Source organism: Simochromis diagramma, unplaced genomic scaffold (genome assembly GCF_900408965.1).
Source record: "Simochromis diagramma unplaced genomic scaffold, fSimDia1.1 OVJJ01000421.1, whole genome shotgun sequence".
NCBI lineage: Eukaryota > Metazoa > Chordata > Actinopteri > Cichliformes > Cichlidae > Simochromis > Simochromis diagramma.
Window position 1 is genome coordinate 7523910 of NW_024387250.1, and position 14938 is coordinate 7538847.

At 40.7% G+C, this 14938-nt stretch overlaps 1 protein-coding gene across 1 annotated transcript; it reads left to right on the forward strand.

Annotated features, from left to right (window-relative positions):
- Nucleotides 1-584: 584 nt before the first annotated feature.
- Nucleotides 585-11993, forward strand: LOC120714814 (multiple inositol polyphosphate phosphatase 1-like). The gene is made up of 5 exons (XM_040001302.1): nucleotides 585-1229; nucleotides 1308-1502; nucleotides 3167-3264; nucleotides 9047-9177; nucleotides 11380-11993. Exons 1-5 carry the CDS (start codon nucleotides 641-643, stop codon nucleotides 11759-11761), a joined length of 1395 nt encoding a protein of 464 aa, XP_039857236.1. The 5' UTR covers nucleotides 585-640; the 3' UTR covers nucleotides 11762-11993.
- Nucleotides 11994-14938: the final 2945 nt, after the last annotated feature.

Consider the following 14938-nt stretch of genomic DNA (forward strand, 5'->3'; position numbering starts at 1 on the left):
TATCAGCTAAGCTCAATAAAGAATTCAATAAACAATAAAACATGTGTAGACTTTCAGTAAGCTGAATCTCTGATCTCCATTACAGTGCACTAACGCTGAGGGAAGATACAGTGATGCAAATCTGTGGGTTTGTGTGTGCAGACAACAGTCTTTTGTTTATAGAAAACCCTTTTTAATTGATGTTGTTAAGAGATTTTTAACACATTACCATTATTTACTAATCATTTGCTCCTGCTACATTCCTAAATAAAGGAGTTAATGAAGAGTTTAAAATTTCATTTTAATCATTTTAATTTAATTAAGTGGCAAGAAGAGAAAACTCTAGCACTTCAGATCAGGGTGATGTGCCCCAAAAAGTCATGCCACGTAGTCATGCTTCAAAAGCTTTAGTGTGAAACAGTAAGCTACTTTTATCAAATCAATTCCCGGTTTTAAAAAAACAAAATATTCCTCAAAGTATCAAATAACTTTTGGAAACCGACGGACAGTCACTTTCAGAAATTATACGATCACCATGAATATTAATAAACAAGCAGAGCTTGTCATTTTCATATCGTTCCCTCTACAAGGCATTGGTTGGACAGTCCCACATGATCGACGTCATTCTCGGGTCTGCGCACGGCCTCACAAGTAACCCATCATGACGACCGCTTTAAGGAAAAGCGCAGTTTTTTATTTTACCATCATAACCGGTATTTCCAGCTGTTTTTATAGCGACGTGAATCCAGAGGAGAACCCAGAGATCCCAGCAATCGCCAAATATTTCAGCACGAAAGGAAGGTATGAGGAAGTGAACCCGTATCTCAGAGAGGACATACTTGCTGTAAACAGATCAATTTTACAGCCTCCGTCTGCACAATGTCGCCAACTCCATCTGACAGCCGTAATAAGGCACGGAACCAGATACCCAACCACAAAAAACGTCAAGAAGATGAAGAAGCTTTACGACGTGGTTCAGGGCAGCAATGTTTCCAACAGGAACTGGCTGCGTGAACTGCAAAACCAGTGGAGGATGTGGTACACCGAGGACATGGACGGACGACTCGTCCAGAAAGGTGTGAATGATCACAGACACCTGGCTGTCAGGCTGTCAAAGCTCTTCCCCTCACTGATTTCAGAGGAGAAGCTTCGAGGTGGTTTCATCAAATTCATAACCAGCTCAAAGCACAGGTGTGTCAACAGCACACTGTCCTTCAAGGCAGGACTAACAGAGCTGTGGCATATTAAAGGTATGACCATGATTATTATGATGGCCCCTTTATGCATAACCTGTTGACTATTATAATCTGTTGCTTTCCTCTGTGCAGATATGGAGTTTGATCACGCGGTGAATGACGCTCTCATGAGGTTTTTTGATAAATGCACCAGGTTTTTGGAGGAAGTTGATAACAACCCATCAGCTGTGACAGAGGTGGAGAAGTTCAAGCAAGGGCCAGAGATGAGGAGGGTCCAGCAGAAGATCGCAGACATCCTCAACGTCCCATACAGTGCAATCACAGATGGTTAGTGGTGTATTATCATATCCATCATTTTGAGAGCATTACATATAGTCAGATTAAGCTATAGATAGATAGATAGACAGATAGATAGATATAGAGTACCAGTTGATTACAGCTGATTAGAGTACAGAACACCTAAATATGACAGTAGATATATGTTTATATAGTAGGTTAATATTGTGCAGGATTTCTTTGTGCCACTTCACACAGTGCAAGCTCAAAGAACTTGCAGTAGACGCAGTAGACTTTTTTTTTCCCCACATTAATTCACAAGTAATGAAACTGTCAAAAACCATACATGATGCACATTTCACAACTTAAACATCAGTTGGCCGCTTTGGTTTCGTAAGTCTACCGCTTGTTATGTTAATATGTGTTACCACTGTGGGTCTAACTGTTACAGGCGTGTCTTTAACAGCAAAGTTAGATCTCACAGTCAGTGAAAGTTGATTTATAAACTACCCTCATCGTAGCTGGTGACATCTTTATATTGCCACAGAGGTGTGTGGCCACAAAAATTAATCCGTCACTCCTTAGAATGACACCAGCTTAGTAGTGCACTTCCCAAGGATTAAAGTCACTGTGTTTTAAAGTAGATCAGCTGAAAGCTTTTGAGTTAGATGTAGAACAGACAGACAGAGGCTCTATTATTTATCCGTGAAATAGCTGGTGTGTTATTATTTACAATTTCTAGTTGGTCTATTAACACATTTATTTGATAATTTTGTCACATCTTGGCTTCACGGGTTTAACAATTGAACACTTTCTACATTTCACCAATAATTATTACTAAATTATTACCAAACATTTTAAAATAAAAACTTCTGAAATTCTGCTTATGGCGTGTCACTGGGCTTCTTACAGCAGATATTTGCACAGTAGATGGAGCTGTTTTCAGACATAATAACAACAATACTGCAAGTTCACTCAGCGTTAATGCTGATAGTAGAAGTTTGTCTGCTTGGTGTGGTTTAGGAACGTGCAGCTTTCGACAACATTCAGCTGTGGCTTTGAAACCGCATGAGTGTTGGAAAGTTCATTTCCATATTTCAGAGAGAAGCGTTGTGCTTTTTTAACTCTCACATCTTCATTATACATGAAATGTGAAAAGAAAATACTGAAATAATACTTTTCAACCTTTTTTTTTACCTCTAACATGTTTTATCATATTATATATTTTAGGAGTTCTTTTCAGATATTTCTGAGTTGTAAACAGAAATTTATTACATGCTCCAAAAAGCCAAATATGTATACATCTTGTTACAAAAAAGAGAATCTTTTAAACCTCTGAAATGATCTTTGATTCCTAGATTTGTTACCATTTAAATGAACTACCTAATATAATATATATTAAACTATCAAAATATATGTAATATATATTAAATTATGTTTATTTGTACTTTTGTACTTTTAATGGTGTCTTTCAAATACTACTCCATTCTCCATTCCATTATTTGTTGTCTTTATTACCCAAATATATTGGAACTTTTACCTAATTTCAGGATTTTCTTCCATACTTAAAGTTGTATAAAGAAAATGCAACACATACCGTGCCCCTAAGATTTTTAATATGTCGCTTCCTGCTTTCAGTTCTGTTTTTCTAACAGCTTCCTGACTGCTGTGATTTCACTGACTGTTAACATTTTGTTTTAATCTTTTTCCTGCAGATATGGCCGAAGCTGCATTTTATTTGTGTGCGTATGAGTTTGCCATCAAGACTGTGAACTCTCCATGGTGTCGTCTCTTCGACGAGGTCGATGCACAGGTGACACAGGAATAGGGTTGCACATTGTGATAAAGCAGTAATATGTGCTTCAGATTAACTTTGAGTCATGTATCACAGTAGGGAAAGCATGATGACCCCACCCCACCCCCCGATTACAATGTTTCCAGTTTCAGAAATGTCCACATTAAGTGGTATGTGTTTAGTACTTTTAATTTTTGTAGATTGTGGCAATTTATTTACAGGCCCTATTTTTTTCTTACTAAGGGTGCTATCAAGCACATACACACAGAGATAAATGATGTATTACTGATTGAATAGAGCTTCTGTTGCAGATGTAGGACCTAATCTCAGACAATCAGCCTTTAATGCACTCAGTACAGGAAGTCCAAAGAATCTAAAAGATATTTAAAATTCAGTCAGTGAATAAGTTGACAGAAAACTCTAAAACAGGAGTGTCAAACATTTTGAGGGCCAGAATCAGCCCAGGAAAGACTCCAATGGACAGTTTTGGAAAATATTAAGGAGTGTATAAAATTTTACAGCTTTTCCAACTGATAAAGACCTCCACCCACTGCCATTCATGCCACACAATTTTGTGTGGCAATTTTGTGTGAATTAATTAAAGTTTTATATTCTAAACTTATAATTACAAGAAAGTCTGAGCAATGATTAAACAGAATCTTTTCTGTAACTTTTCTAAATGTTTATCATGTAGTTTCATTAGTATAGCCCTATAGGTGATAGGGAACTAGCAGGGAAGTAAAACTTAATACAGACACAAGAGACAAGACACTACCAAAATAAAACAGGAAGTAACACAGTCACAACCACAACCAAACTTAGAGATGGAGATTTGACAACCTGACCCGAGGACCACACGGGAACACAACAGCAACTAACACACAATAATAATGGGTTGAATTTATATAGCGCTTTTCAAGGCACCCAAAGCGCTTTACAATGCCACTATTCATTCACTCTCACACACTGGTGGAGGCAAGCTACAGTTGTAGCTACAAATGCCCTGGGGTAGACTGACAGAAGCGAGGCTGCCATATTGCGCCATCGGCCCCTCTGGCCAACACCAGTATTCAAATTCAAATTCAAATTCAAATTCAAATTCAAATTTTATTTGTCACGTACACAGTCATACACAGTACGATATGCAGTGAAATGCTTGGACAACTGCTCGTGACCCAAAGAAAACAAAAAAAAAAGGAAAGGCTATGAATAAGATAGGAAATAAATATGAAAAATTAAAAAGAAAAATTAAAAAGGGTAAATTTAACTAGGAAGGAATAAAATATAAATTAAGGTTAAAAATGAAATAACTGTACAACACAAATTAGAATGAAGGGTAAATTTAACTGGGAAGAATAAGATAAAATATATAAATTAAAGTTGAAAATAAAATAACTGTACAACAAAATACACAATACACAATATAGAACTATATAAGAATGTATGAAGAAATCTAAATATAAATAAATATATACACAATAACAGCAGCTGTACAAGTATTAACCGGAAATGAAGAATATAGTGACCAGTGTTGTGCAAAAACAAAGTCCAGAAAGTCCAGTGTGTGTGTAAGAACCATATGTGTGGGTCAGTACTGTGTGGTGGTGTGATTGAGAGACCGTATCGCCTGCGGGAAGAAGCTCCTCCTCAGTCTCTCTGTGTTGGTCTTCAGGGAGCGGAATCGCTTTCCTGACCTCAACAGAGAGAACAGTCTGTTGTTGGGATGGCTGAGGTCCTTCACGATCTTCCTGGCCTTGGTCCAGCACCGCCTGCTGTAGATTGAGTGCAGGTCAGGGAGCTCGGAACGGATGGTGCGCTCAGCTGACCGCACAACCCTCTGTAGAGCTCGTCTGTCCTGCATGGTGCTGTTCCCGAACCAGGTTAAGATGTTTCCCGCCAGGATGCTCTCTATGGTGCACGAGTAAAAGTTCCTGAGCACCTTGGAGGGCAGTTGGAAGTCTCTCAAGCGTCTGAGGTGGTAGAGACGCTGTCGGGCCTTTTTCACCACGGTGTTGATGTGACAGGACCATGACAGGTCCTGCGTGATGTGAACTCCGAGGTATTTGAAGCTGTCCACTCTCTCCACTGGGCACTCGTTGATGACGGGGGTCTGGTAGTTCCTCTCCTGCTTAGTGCTGAAGTCCACTATCAGCTCCTTTGTCTTACTGACGTTTAGAAGGAGGTTGTTCCTCTGGCACCAGTTCTCCAGATTCCTAATCTCCTTCAGGTAGGCCGTCTCGTTGTTATCAGAGATCAGGCCCACCACGACGGTGTCGTCAGCAAACTTGATGATGGTGGTGGAGCTGGTAGTGGCCACACAGTCATATGTGTACAAAGAGTACAGCAGGGGGCTCAGAACACACCCCTGGGGTGCTCCAGTGCTGAGAGTGGTGGAGGCTGAGACATGTCCGCCCATCCTTACTGCCTGTGGTCTGCCAGTTAGGAAGTTGGAGATCCACTGACACATAGATGAGCTGAGTCCCAGATGCTCCAGCTTGGTGGTGAGTGTGGAGGGAATTATGGTGTTAAATGCAGAGCTGTAGTCTATGAAGAGCATTTTAACATAATTCCCCCTTCTAGTGTCCAAGTGAGTGAGTGATGTGTGGAGGAGATGAGAGATGGCATCGTCTGTGGAACGATTTGGACGGTAAGCGAACTGTAGTGGGTCCAGTGTGTCTGGTAGTGAAGAAATGATGAAGTCTCTGACCAGGCGTTCAAAGCACTTCATCACTACTGAGGTGAGGGCTACAGGGCGATAGTCATTGAGAGAAGCAGGGTGGGGTTTCTTCGGGACAGGAACAATGATGGACTCTTTGAAGCATGTGGGGATCACCGACTGAGATAAAGAGATGTTGAATATCTCAGTGAACACAGGAGCTAGCTGGTATGCGCAGTCTCTTAGGATACGACCTGGGATGCCGTCTGGTCCTGCTGCTTTCCTGGTGTTCACTCTCTTGAAGGCTCTCCTTACTTCATGCTCGGAGATGACGAGCACGTTTCCGGTGCTGGCAGTATCTTCCTGTCTGCAGCCGTTAGCGCCGCTAACACTAGCATTGTTGGAGACCTTAGCTGCAGCCTCGAAGCGAGCATAGAAAGTGTTCAGCTCGTCTGCCAGAGTCACGGCCGCGTTCGTCATACCGGTTGTTGGTGCTTTATAGTCCGTTATTGTCCTTAGTCCCCGCCACAGGCTCCTAGAGTCACTCTGTTGGAGTTGTGACTCTAGTTTCCTCCCGTAGCGCTGCTTCGCCTCTTTCACCGCCCTCCGCACGTTATATGACGCGGCTTTGTACGGGTCCATGTCCCCCGTCATGAGTCCCGTGTTGTAGGCAGCGGTGCGGGATCTCAGAGCGTCGCGGATGGTTTTATCCACCCACGGCTTCTGGTTGGGAAACGTTGTGATAGTCTTTGTCTCCACGGTATCATCCGCTAGTTTCCCGATGAATCCCACAACCGCTTCCGTAAACACGTTGACGTCATCGTCGGAGCTGTTCCTGAACATGTCCCAGTCTGCGTCATCGAGTGCGTCCTGTAACGCGGCCACCGATTGGTCCGTCCAGCGCGCGACCTTCCTCTGAACCGGAACTTCCTGTTTCAGCCTTTGTTTGTATTTTGGCATGAGGAAAATGGCGGCGTGATCAGATTTGCCAAACGGGGGGCGGGATTGTGCCTTGTAGCCGTCCTTGACCGTAGTGTAGCAGTGGTCCAGTGTCCTTTCACCTCTGGTGGGGCAGGTGATGTGTTGATAAAAGTTCGGCGCTGCGCGTTTGAGGTTGGCGCTATTAAAGTCCCCCGTCACAATAAGCGCAGCGTCCCGGTGTTGTGTCTGGTGCTGTGTGAGTGCCTCATGCAGCTCGCATAAGGCGGTGACCGTGTCCGCTTGTGGTGGAATATAAACGGCACTTACAATGACCGATGTAAATTCCCGAGGTAGATAAAAAGGACGACACATGATGGACAGTAGTTCCAGATTTGGTGTGCAGGAGCGTGTGAGAGGAACAACGTTCGCACTGTTGCACCAGTTGTTGTTCACCATTAAACACACGCCGCCTCCCCTTGACTTCCCCGAGTCCCGTGTCCTGTCCATGCGGTGAACCGAGAAGAACTCGGCCGGCTGGATGGCGTGGTCCGGCACCGCTGGGTTCAGCCATGTCTCGGTGAAGCAGAGGAGATTGCAGTCCCGAATGTCTCTCTGGAACTTTATCCTGGCCCTGAGGTCGTCAAGCTTGTTCTCCAGTGACTGGACGTTGGCGAGCAGGATGCTAGGCAGAGGTGTGCGGTGTGCACGAGCTCTCAGCCTGTTCCTGACGCCGGCTCGCTTCCCTCTAGGCCGCCTCCGCTTCCCTTTGTTCTCCCTCGAGATCTCACTCGGCCAGCTCGGATCCGGAGTTAAAAACTTCGAATTGTGAGTACATTGTATACCAATAGAAACAAGAGTGTCACTGTCATACCTAATGTACCCAATGGTGATGATTTTGCCGATTTAGAAACGCTGAAAACTAACTTAAAAAACAAAGACAAAGAAAAAGTGGTCGGAGCAGTCGTGACGGCAGCCGACCTCACCGGCGCCATCTTTTCCAGTAGGCGATAGGGTAAAGTGTCTTGCCCAAGGACACAACAACCAGGACAGAGAGCCCAGGGATCGAACCGGTGACCTTCCAGTTACAGATACGCTTCCCAACCCCTGAGCCATGGTCGCCCCAAGGCTGAAAACACAAGGCTGAAAACACAAGGCTGAAAACACACAAGAGCGTACGCATAGGTGAAAACAAAATAATGAACAACATAAGAATCATCCTGAGCATCATTAAATAAAATTCTTTACAAGTGTAAACTTTCTGTCACTTTATTAAAAATAAATTATTGTGAGCTGACTCTCTTACCCTTAACTGAAGGGACAAACACCCCAACTATTAGAATAATAAAACTATAACAAGTTTGTCCAGTTGGTGGCAGTAATTTGCCAAATTTTGTTCCAATTCACCAAATAAATAGACAACAAGAAGAAAACCAGCCAAATTAAATGAAATACCCTGTATCACAGCTGTTGCATTTCATGTGCACAGTCTGTTTTATGAATAAATAAGTAGAAACAAATAAAGAGACAAGCTTCAGATTAGAGAAAGATCCTGCCAAATGTGTCCTGTACTTCACCTCACAAAGAGATTCCTGTGTCTTATGTTGCAATCTGATCTCAGAAAGCCTGAACTGTCACCTGCACAGTGAACGATCAGCAGGTTTCTATCCTTTTTGTTTAGTCATGCCAAATTTGCACATAGACTAGTTTTGTGTTTGTAGTATTACCGCAGCGTTGAAGTCATTGCATTAGCTCACAGTTTGATATAGAATTACCTCTAAAATCCTTCTGTTAGTTTATGAAGGATTCAATAGTTTGACTCCCCTGGACATTTCTGACTTGCTCACTGCCTGTAACCCAATTAGATCTCTCAGGTTATCAGATCTGTTAACTGTTCCCAGAGCTACACCTAAGTGTGCTGAGGTTGCTTTTGGTTACTGTAGTGCTGTCCTGTGGACCAAGCTAAGGCTAATTAAAGCTTCACATTCGAAATCAAACTCAAAACGTTCTTTATTCTAACAGCCTTACACTTAATAACTGTGTGTGTGTCTGCGTGCCTGTAAATGTTAACTTGTATTTCATTCCTTTTTACAGTTTTGTTTTGCTGTTTTTATTGCCTTAGACTTTTTATTTTTTTTCAACTTTTACAATAAGCCCATGCTTATGTGTAATGAAATGTGCTATATAAGTAAAATTGGCATTGACGCTGACTTTCTTATTCAACAGGTAATGGAGTATGCAAATGATCTGAAGCACTTCTGGAAAAGAAGCTATGGTTATGACATTAACAGCAAGTCAAGCTGCATTCTCTTCCATGATGTTTTCAGCCGTCTGGAAAAAGCAGCTAAAGAGAACATGTAAGCAAACCTTAAATGGTGTTACACTATATTTTTCTCATGTTAATAAACATATTTGGGGAAAAAGGACTCACTGCTCAGCCCTGAATCCAGGCAGAAGCAAAACTTGCTGGATATTATTTTCGCTGAACTACAGTATGTGGGATCAGCTCAAAAGACAGCAGAGCTCGTGTTCGCTATATTTCAAAAGTGTGGCTCATTAGCATACGCTCGCTGACCACTTTATTAGGAAAGTTCCTATTTTACTGTGTTAAGTTGAACACCCTCCACCGCCACCCATCTCCATTGGCCTTTAGAAATTCCTTAAACCTTGAAGCTATAGATTCAACAAGGTGCTGGAAACATGCTGACTTAAAGCATCATACAACTGCTGCATATTTGTCAGTTGCTCCACTGAATTGAGATCTGATGATTGTGCGTTTGAGTGGAATAAACCAGTTGTCTTGTTCATTCAACTAGTCTGAGATTATTTGAGATAGGCTGGGAGCAGCCATCAGATGTACAAATATGTACAGAGGCTCAGGTAGGCTGCGGTGTTAAACAATGCTTACTTTGTGCTGAGAGACATTTGAACATGCCACAGTTTTCCAATTATCTGTTGTCCATTTTTTGAGATCCATATTACTTGTAGTCTCAGTTTCTTTTTATTAGCTGGCAACAGTGGTCTTCTGCTGCTGTAGCTTATTGACTTCAAGGTTAGTTATTCACCATGTATAAATACCTAAATGTAATACGTTGCTGTCATGTGATTGGCCAGTTAGATACTGGTGTTAAAATGCAACAAATGTATCTAATAATCCAGCCACTGAGTGTAAGTAGTGAAGAGCCAACCCAGGTTGTGTTGTTACATGTGTTGAAAGGATGCAATCGTAAAGTTCCCGTTTTGAAAAGAGAACAACTTTACTACACGCTCACCGTGAAAGCATGTGTGTGGGTGATTCTGACTGTTTAAAATGTGACTGCAGAGTGAGCAGATTGTGGGTTGTACCTTTCAGCCAAGCATAATGTGCAAGCAACTGCAGTCATCTGTCACAGAAATTCTGAGACCAAAAAAAAACAGAAGAACAACATTTTGTTGTTCTCCAGTGAGATTTGTGGGAGTTTTAAAACATCAGAGTGAGAAACATTTGTAAAAGTTAGAACATTCTGGCCTTGCCCTCCTTCACTAGGCTTGGTTTTAGCAATGAATTCAAATGAATGGATTTTGCAGTGTCATCTTGAGTAAGCTATAGAAAAGGTTACACTTAGTCATTATGAACTCGAATTTTTAATAACTGGGATTAAAACTTTCCTGGAGCGACGTCCAGCCTGCAGACCACATGAGCTACAATATTAACATTGTTCTTAATTTTTGTTAAGTTTATTTTTAGGAGTAGCATATATGTAAGCCTTTCATCTTTACTGGAAAATATTAGGCTAATAATACTGATTTCTTTAAATAAAACTAGCAAATTTACTGGTGAAAATAGACTAATAAAGGGAAATTAAAGTAACTGTGCCACTGAGCATAATCAGAAGCTAACAACAACTTTTAAAATGGAACATGGCCTTGCTTGTTCTTTAGAGCATAAGTTAAAGCTGTGAGTCAGTGAACACACCTTAAATATATAATGACCATTATGTTTTGTCTTTCTAATCCATAGGATAATAGGACAATAAAAACAACATTGGGTATTTCTCCAGCTAGATTTGTGGGAGTTTTAAAACATCAGAGTGAGCAAAGACTTTGCCCTCCTTTCTGGGGCTTGTTTTTAGCAATGAATTTGAATGAGTGGACTTTTGCAATGTCATCTTGAGTAAGCTGTAAAAAAGGTTACAGATGTATGAACCCTAATCTATTATCTGGTTGTTAAAGATCTTTAACAACTCTTTGCTTCTGACTCGTTTTCATTTCTAGCTGGAATTTCTGTTTCCTGCTCCTCCCTGATATGTACTTTTAATTAATTAAATGCTACTTCTACAAACTATTTAGAAATAAAAACTACAGTCATATTTACAGTTTAAATTAATTTCAATCACTTCAATGTATTTGAAGATGGTAATAACCCCACAATCCCCATATTTGATAAGCTCAGCCAATCCCTAATAGATACCTGGTGTTCACAGGCTGTCAGAAATGCTGAGTCCATGTGGCAGTCAACAAACCAATTAACTGACTGTTTGAGTTCTGATATTTCAACACTGAAACTGTGTATTCTGTAGGTCAGGCCAGCAGGTGGCTGAAGCCGTGACAGTCCAGGTGGGCCATGCAGAGACCCTCCTGCCTCTGCTTACCCTTCTGGGCTTCTTCAATGACAGCGAACCGCTGACATCAACTAACTTCGCTGCACAGACCCGCCGTTCCTTTCGCACAAGCCATATATTGCCCTATGCAGCTAACTTGATCCTGGTGCTTTATGATTGCGGGGGAGGTGACCTCAGACTGCAGCCGCTGCTCAATGAGAAGCCTGTAACATTCCCCGGTTTGGCTGATCAGGCCTCCATGCCGCTCTATCGGGATGTGTTGCAGCACTACGGGGATCTGCTTCAAGGCTGCGACTTTGAAACTGAGTGTCAGCTGTTCAAGCAGCCTGCTGAAGTTTAGGCAAGCACAGTATTTTCTGGAAAAGAAGGCATTATACCAGAATTACCTTAGTCAGAATGTGTCTGTTATTCCATGAATATTTCACTGTTCAACACGGCCTTTCTGAACAGGATTTTCACTCTAGCAATCCTGTGTCTCTGAAACACCCAAAGACCCAAACCTACAAAGTGAATTTGAAGTTCCTGTAGCATTTCAGTATTATCGCTGCTATAATAAAGTATATAACATTTTGGGTTTGGTTTGTTTTTGTTTTTTGTTTTTTGCAAGATTCGCTATCATTCAAGGTTCAAGGTTCAAGGTTCTTTATTTGTCACATGCATAGTTATACAAGTATAACACACAGTGAAATGTAGTATCATCATCACTACACAACCTAATGCTTTCATTAAATAATCCATTTTTCCAGTGTAAACATCTTGACTTGCAGATAAGGTCACTCACTTTTCTCAGTGTTCTGTCTTATTTTTAAGGTAAAGCAGTGAAAAACTATTTTAAATGCACTACCATTTGTGGGCAAGAACCATCTTCTTGGATTGGGGTCACTCCCAAGATTCACTTGTCCATGAAAAGAGAACATGTCTGTATGTTTGATTTTTAAAAACAACAACAACAACAAAAAACAATAATAGTAAAAAGGTTGGACACTGGGTTTTATCTTTTTTTTTCAAAATCACAATTTATTTCTAAATGACAAAATAAAGGAAAATGTAATTTTGATAGCTACACATTAAATATTTACTGTGACATAAATGAGAAGGTGAATGTTTGGGTAGCCAGAAGGAAAAGTTAGGCATAGCCTATTAGCCTATTGGAAATGTCATAGGAAAAGCTTCTCTAAAGTTGTCTACAATACAATCCAGTCATAGTCCAGTCCATGGAACAGTCATTACAGAAGTGCAAAGAGTGCATGAAATGTACAACAAACAAAATGAAACAGCTGCAGTAAAATTAAGCAAAATGGCACTTGTTAGTGACGGGAAAGCATCAGATGTGGTTTGTTTTTTGTTGTATTGCCATATTTTTATTTCACTGAAAAGCAACATAATGCTTCTGCAACCGAAAACTATAGACGGTGTAAAAGCTGGGCAAAGCCACAACAGTGAAGTCCCATTGCAACGGTTTGGTCTGAGCTTTAGATCTACGGTTTGGTAGATCAGACTGTAAAACTGAGGGACGCTGTACAGCCATTGGCCAAGAAATCATGATTGACAAGTCATTCACCAATGAGCATACGCTGTTTTATTCTCTTTTCTTGCTCTAATGATGACCATAGTTTACAAAATAAACTTTATCTTATCAGCAAGGCTTAAAACTGGCAAATGAACACATACAGTCATCAGCAGAGTGTTTAGGCCACAGAGCAAGGAGGCTGATGGCTGTTTTCTCAGAATTGCAAGTCTTTTTGCCACCGGAGGAAGTGCTCAGTGCTGGCCATTTAGAAGAATACATGTTTAAATACACGGATACATGTGTTAAGCAAGTCTGGCTTCACATTTGAGATCCAGAAGCAACAACCATCTTTCAGTCTTTCAGTCTATCATGATATATAAATGGATGATCTCCACTAACAGAGCTGTAAAACAACAGCATCTGTTTTTCCTGCTCTGCTGCTTGTACTATAGCACAGGCTTCTCATTTGGATTCATTCAGCAAACTCTCATTAAAGACAACTGGTATACAACAAGTAGTCTGCTGTTAGCCAAACCTACTGTCGCTCTCATTTTTTGCCTCATTCTGCTGACATCTGATGCATCTGCTAATAACTATACTGTAGCATTCATCTAAGCAATGAAATAAGGAAAATACAAATGTGCAGAAAATGCTTTTTGTTTTTGTGAATGGACAATGAAGTGGTGGCACATTTTTTTAATAACTGGGATTATTATTTAATATCAGCGATTAACTTCCTTGGTGCCACATCCAGCCTGCAGACCACAAAAACAAATAAAATAAAAAGAAATAAAACTAGCTAATTTACAAGTGAAAACAGACTAATAAAGGGAAATTAAATCAACTGTGCCATTCAACATAATCAGAAGCTAACAGCAGTTTTAAAAATGGAACATGGTCTTGCTTGTTCTTTGGAGCACAGGTTAAAAGTGTAAATCAGTGAACACACCTTAAATATATAGTGACTATTATGTTTTTCTTTATTGAATTCAAAATCCTGCTCCTCACATACAAGGTCTTAAATAATCAGGCCCCATCTTATCTTAATGACCTTGTAGTGCCATATCACCCTATTAGAGCACTTCGCTCTCGCTCTGCAGGCCTACTTGTTGTTCCTAGAGTATTTAAAAGTAGAATGGGAGGGCAGAGCCTTCAGTTTTCAGGCCCCTCTTCTGTGGAACCAGCTTCCAGTTTGGATTCGGGAGACAGACACTATCTCTACTTTTAAGATTAGGCTTAAAACTTTCCTTTTTGATAAAGCATATAGTTAGGGCTGGACCAGGTGACCCTGAATCCTCCCTTAGTTATGCTGCAATAGACATAGGCTGCCGGGGGATTCCCATGATGCATTGAGTTTTTCCTTTCCAGTCACCTTTCTCACTCACTATGTATTAACAAACCTCTCTGCATTGAATCATATCTGTTATTAACCTCTGTCTCTCTTCCACAGCATGTCTTTTATCCTGTCTTCCTTCTCTCACCCCAACCGGTCGCAGCAGATGGCCGCCCCTCCCTGAGCCTGGTTCTGCTGGAGGTTTCTTCCTGTTAAAAGGGAGTTTTTCCTTCCCACTGTTGCCAAAGTGCTTGCTCATAGGGGGTCATATGATTGTTGGGTTTTTCTCTGTATCTATGAAGCGCCTTGAGGTGACTTATGTTGTGATTTGGCGCTATATAAATAAAATTGAATTGAATTGAATTATTATCCATAGTATAACATTAAAAGCAATGATCAAAACTGTTACTTAAAATAGCAATAACTGGGGATCATTTCAGCATTGATTTTAAGCATTCAGTTTAAAGGAATGTTTCATCTTATAGGTGTACTATAAATTTACAACAAAATCTAAACGCCCAGTCAGAGAATGCAGGTATGGCAAACCATATTTAACATCGTGCTAGCAAAAATCATTAATCTTGTAAATACATTAGTTAAAATATTTTATTTGCTTTTGATCTTTCACTAACATTTCAGGTAAAAAAGATTGTTTAGATTGATTAAAGTTTCAA

Coding starts and splice junctions, on each gene's coding strand:
- LOC120714814 (XM_040001302.1), top strand. CDS start 641: ATGACGACCGCTTTAAGGAAAAGCGCAGTTTTTTATTTTACCATCATA. Junction 1,230..1,307: donor AGAGCTGTGGCATATTAAAG/GTATGACCATGA, acceptor TCCTCTGTGCAG/ATATGGAGTTTGATCACGCG. Junction 3,265..9,046: donor TCGACGAGGTCGATGCACAG/GTGACACAGGAA, acceptor CTTATTCAACAG/GTAATGGAGTATGCAAATGA.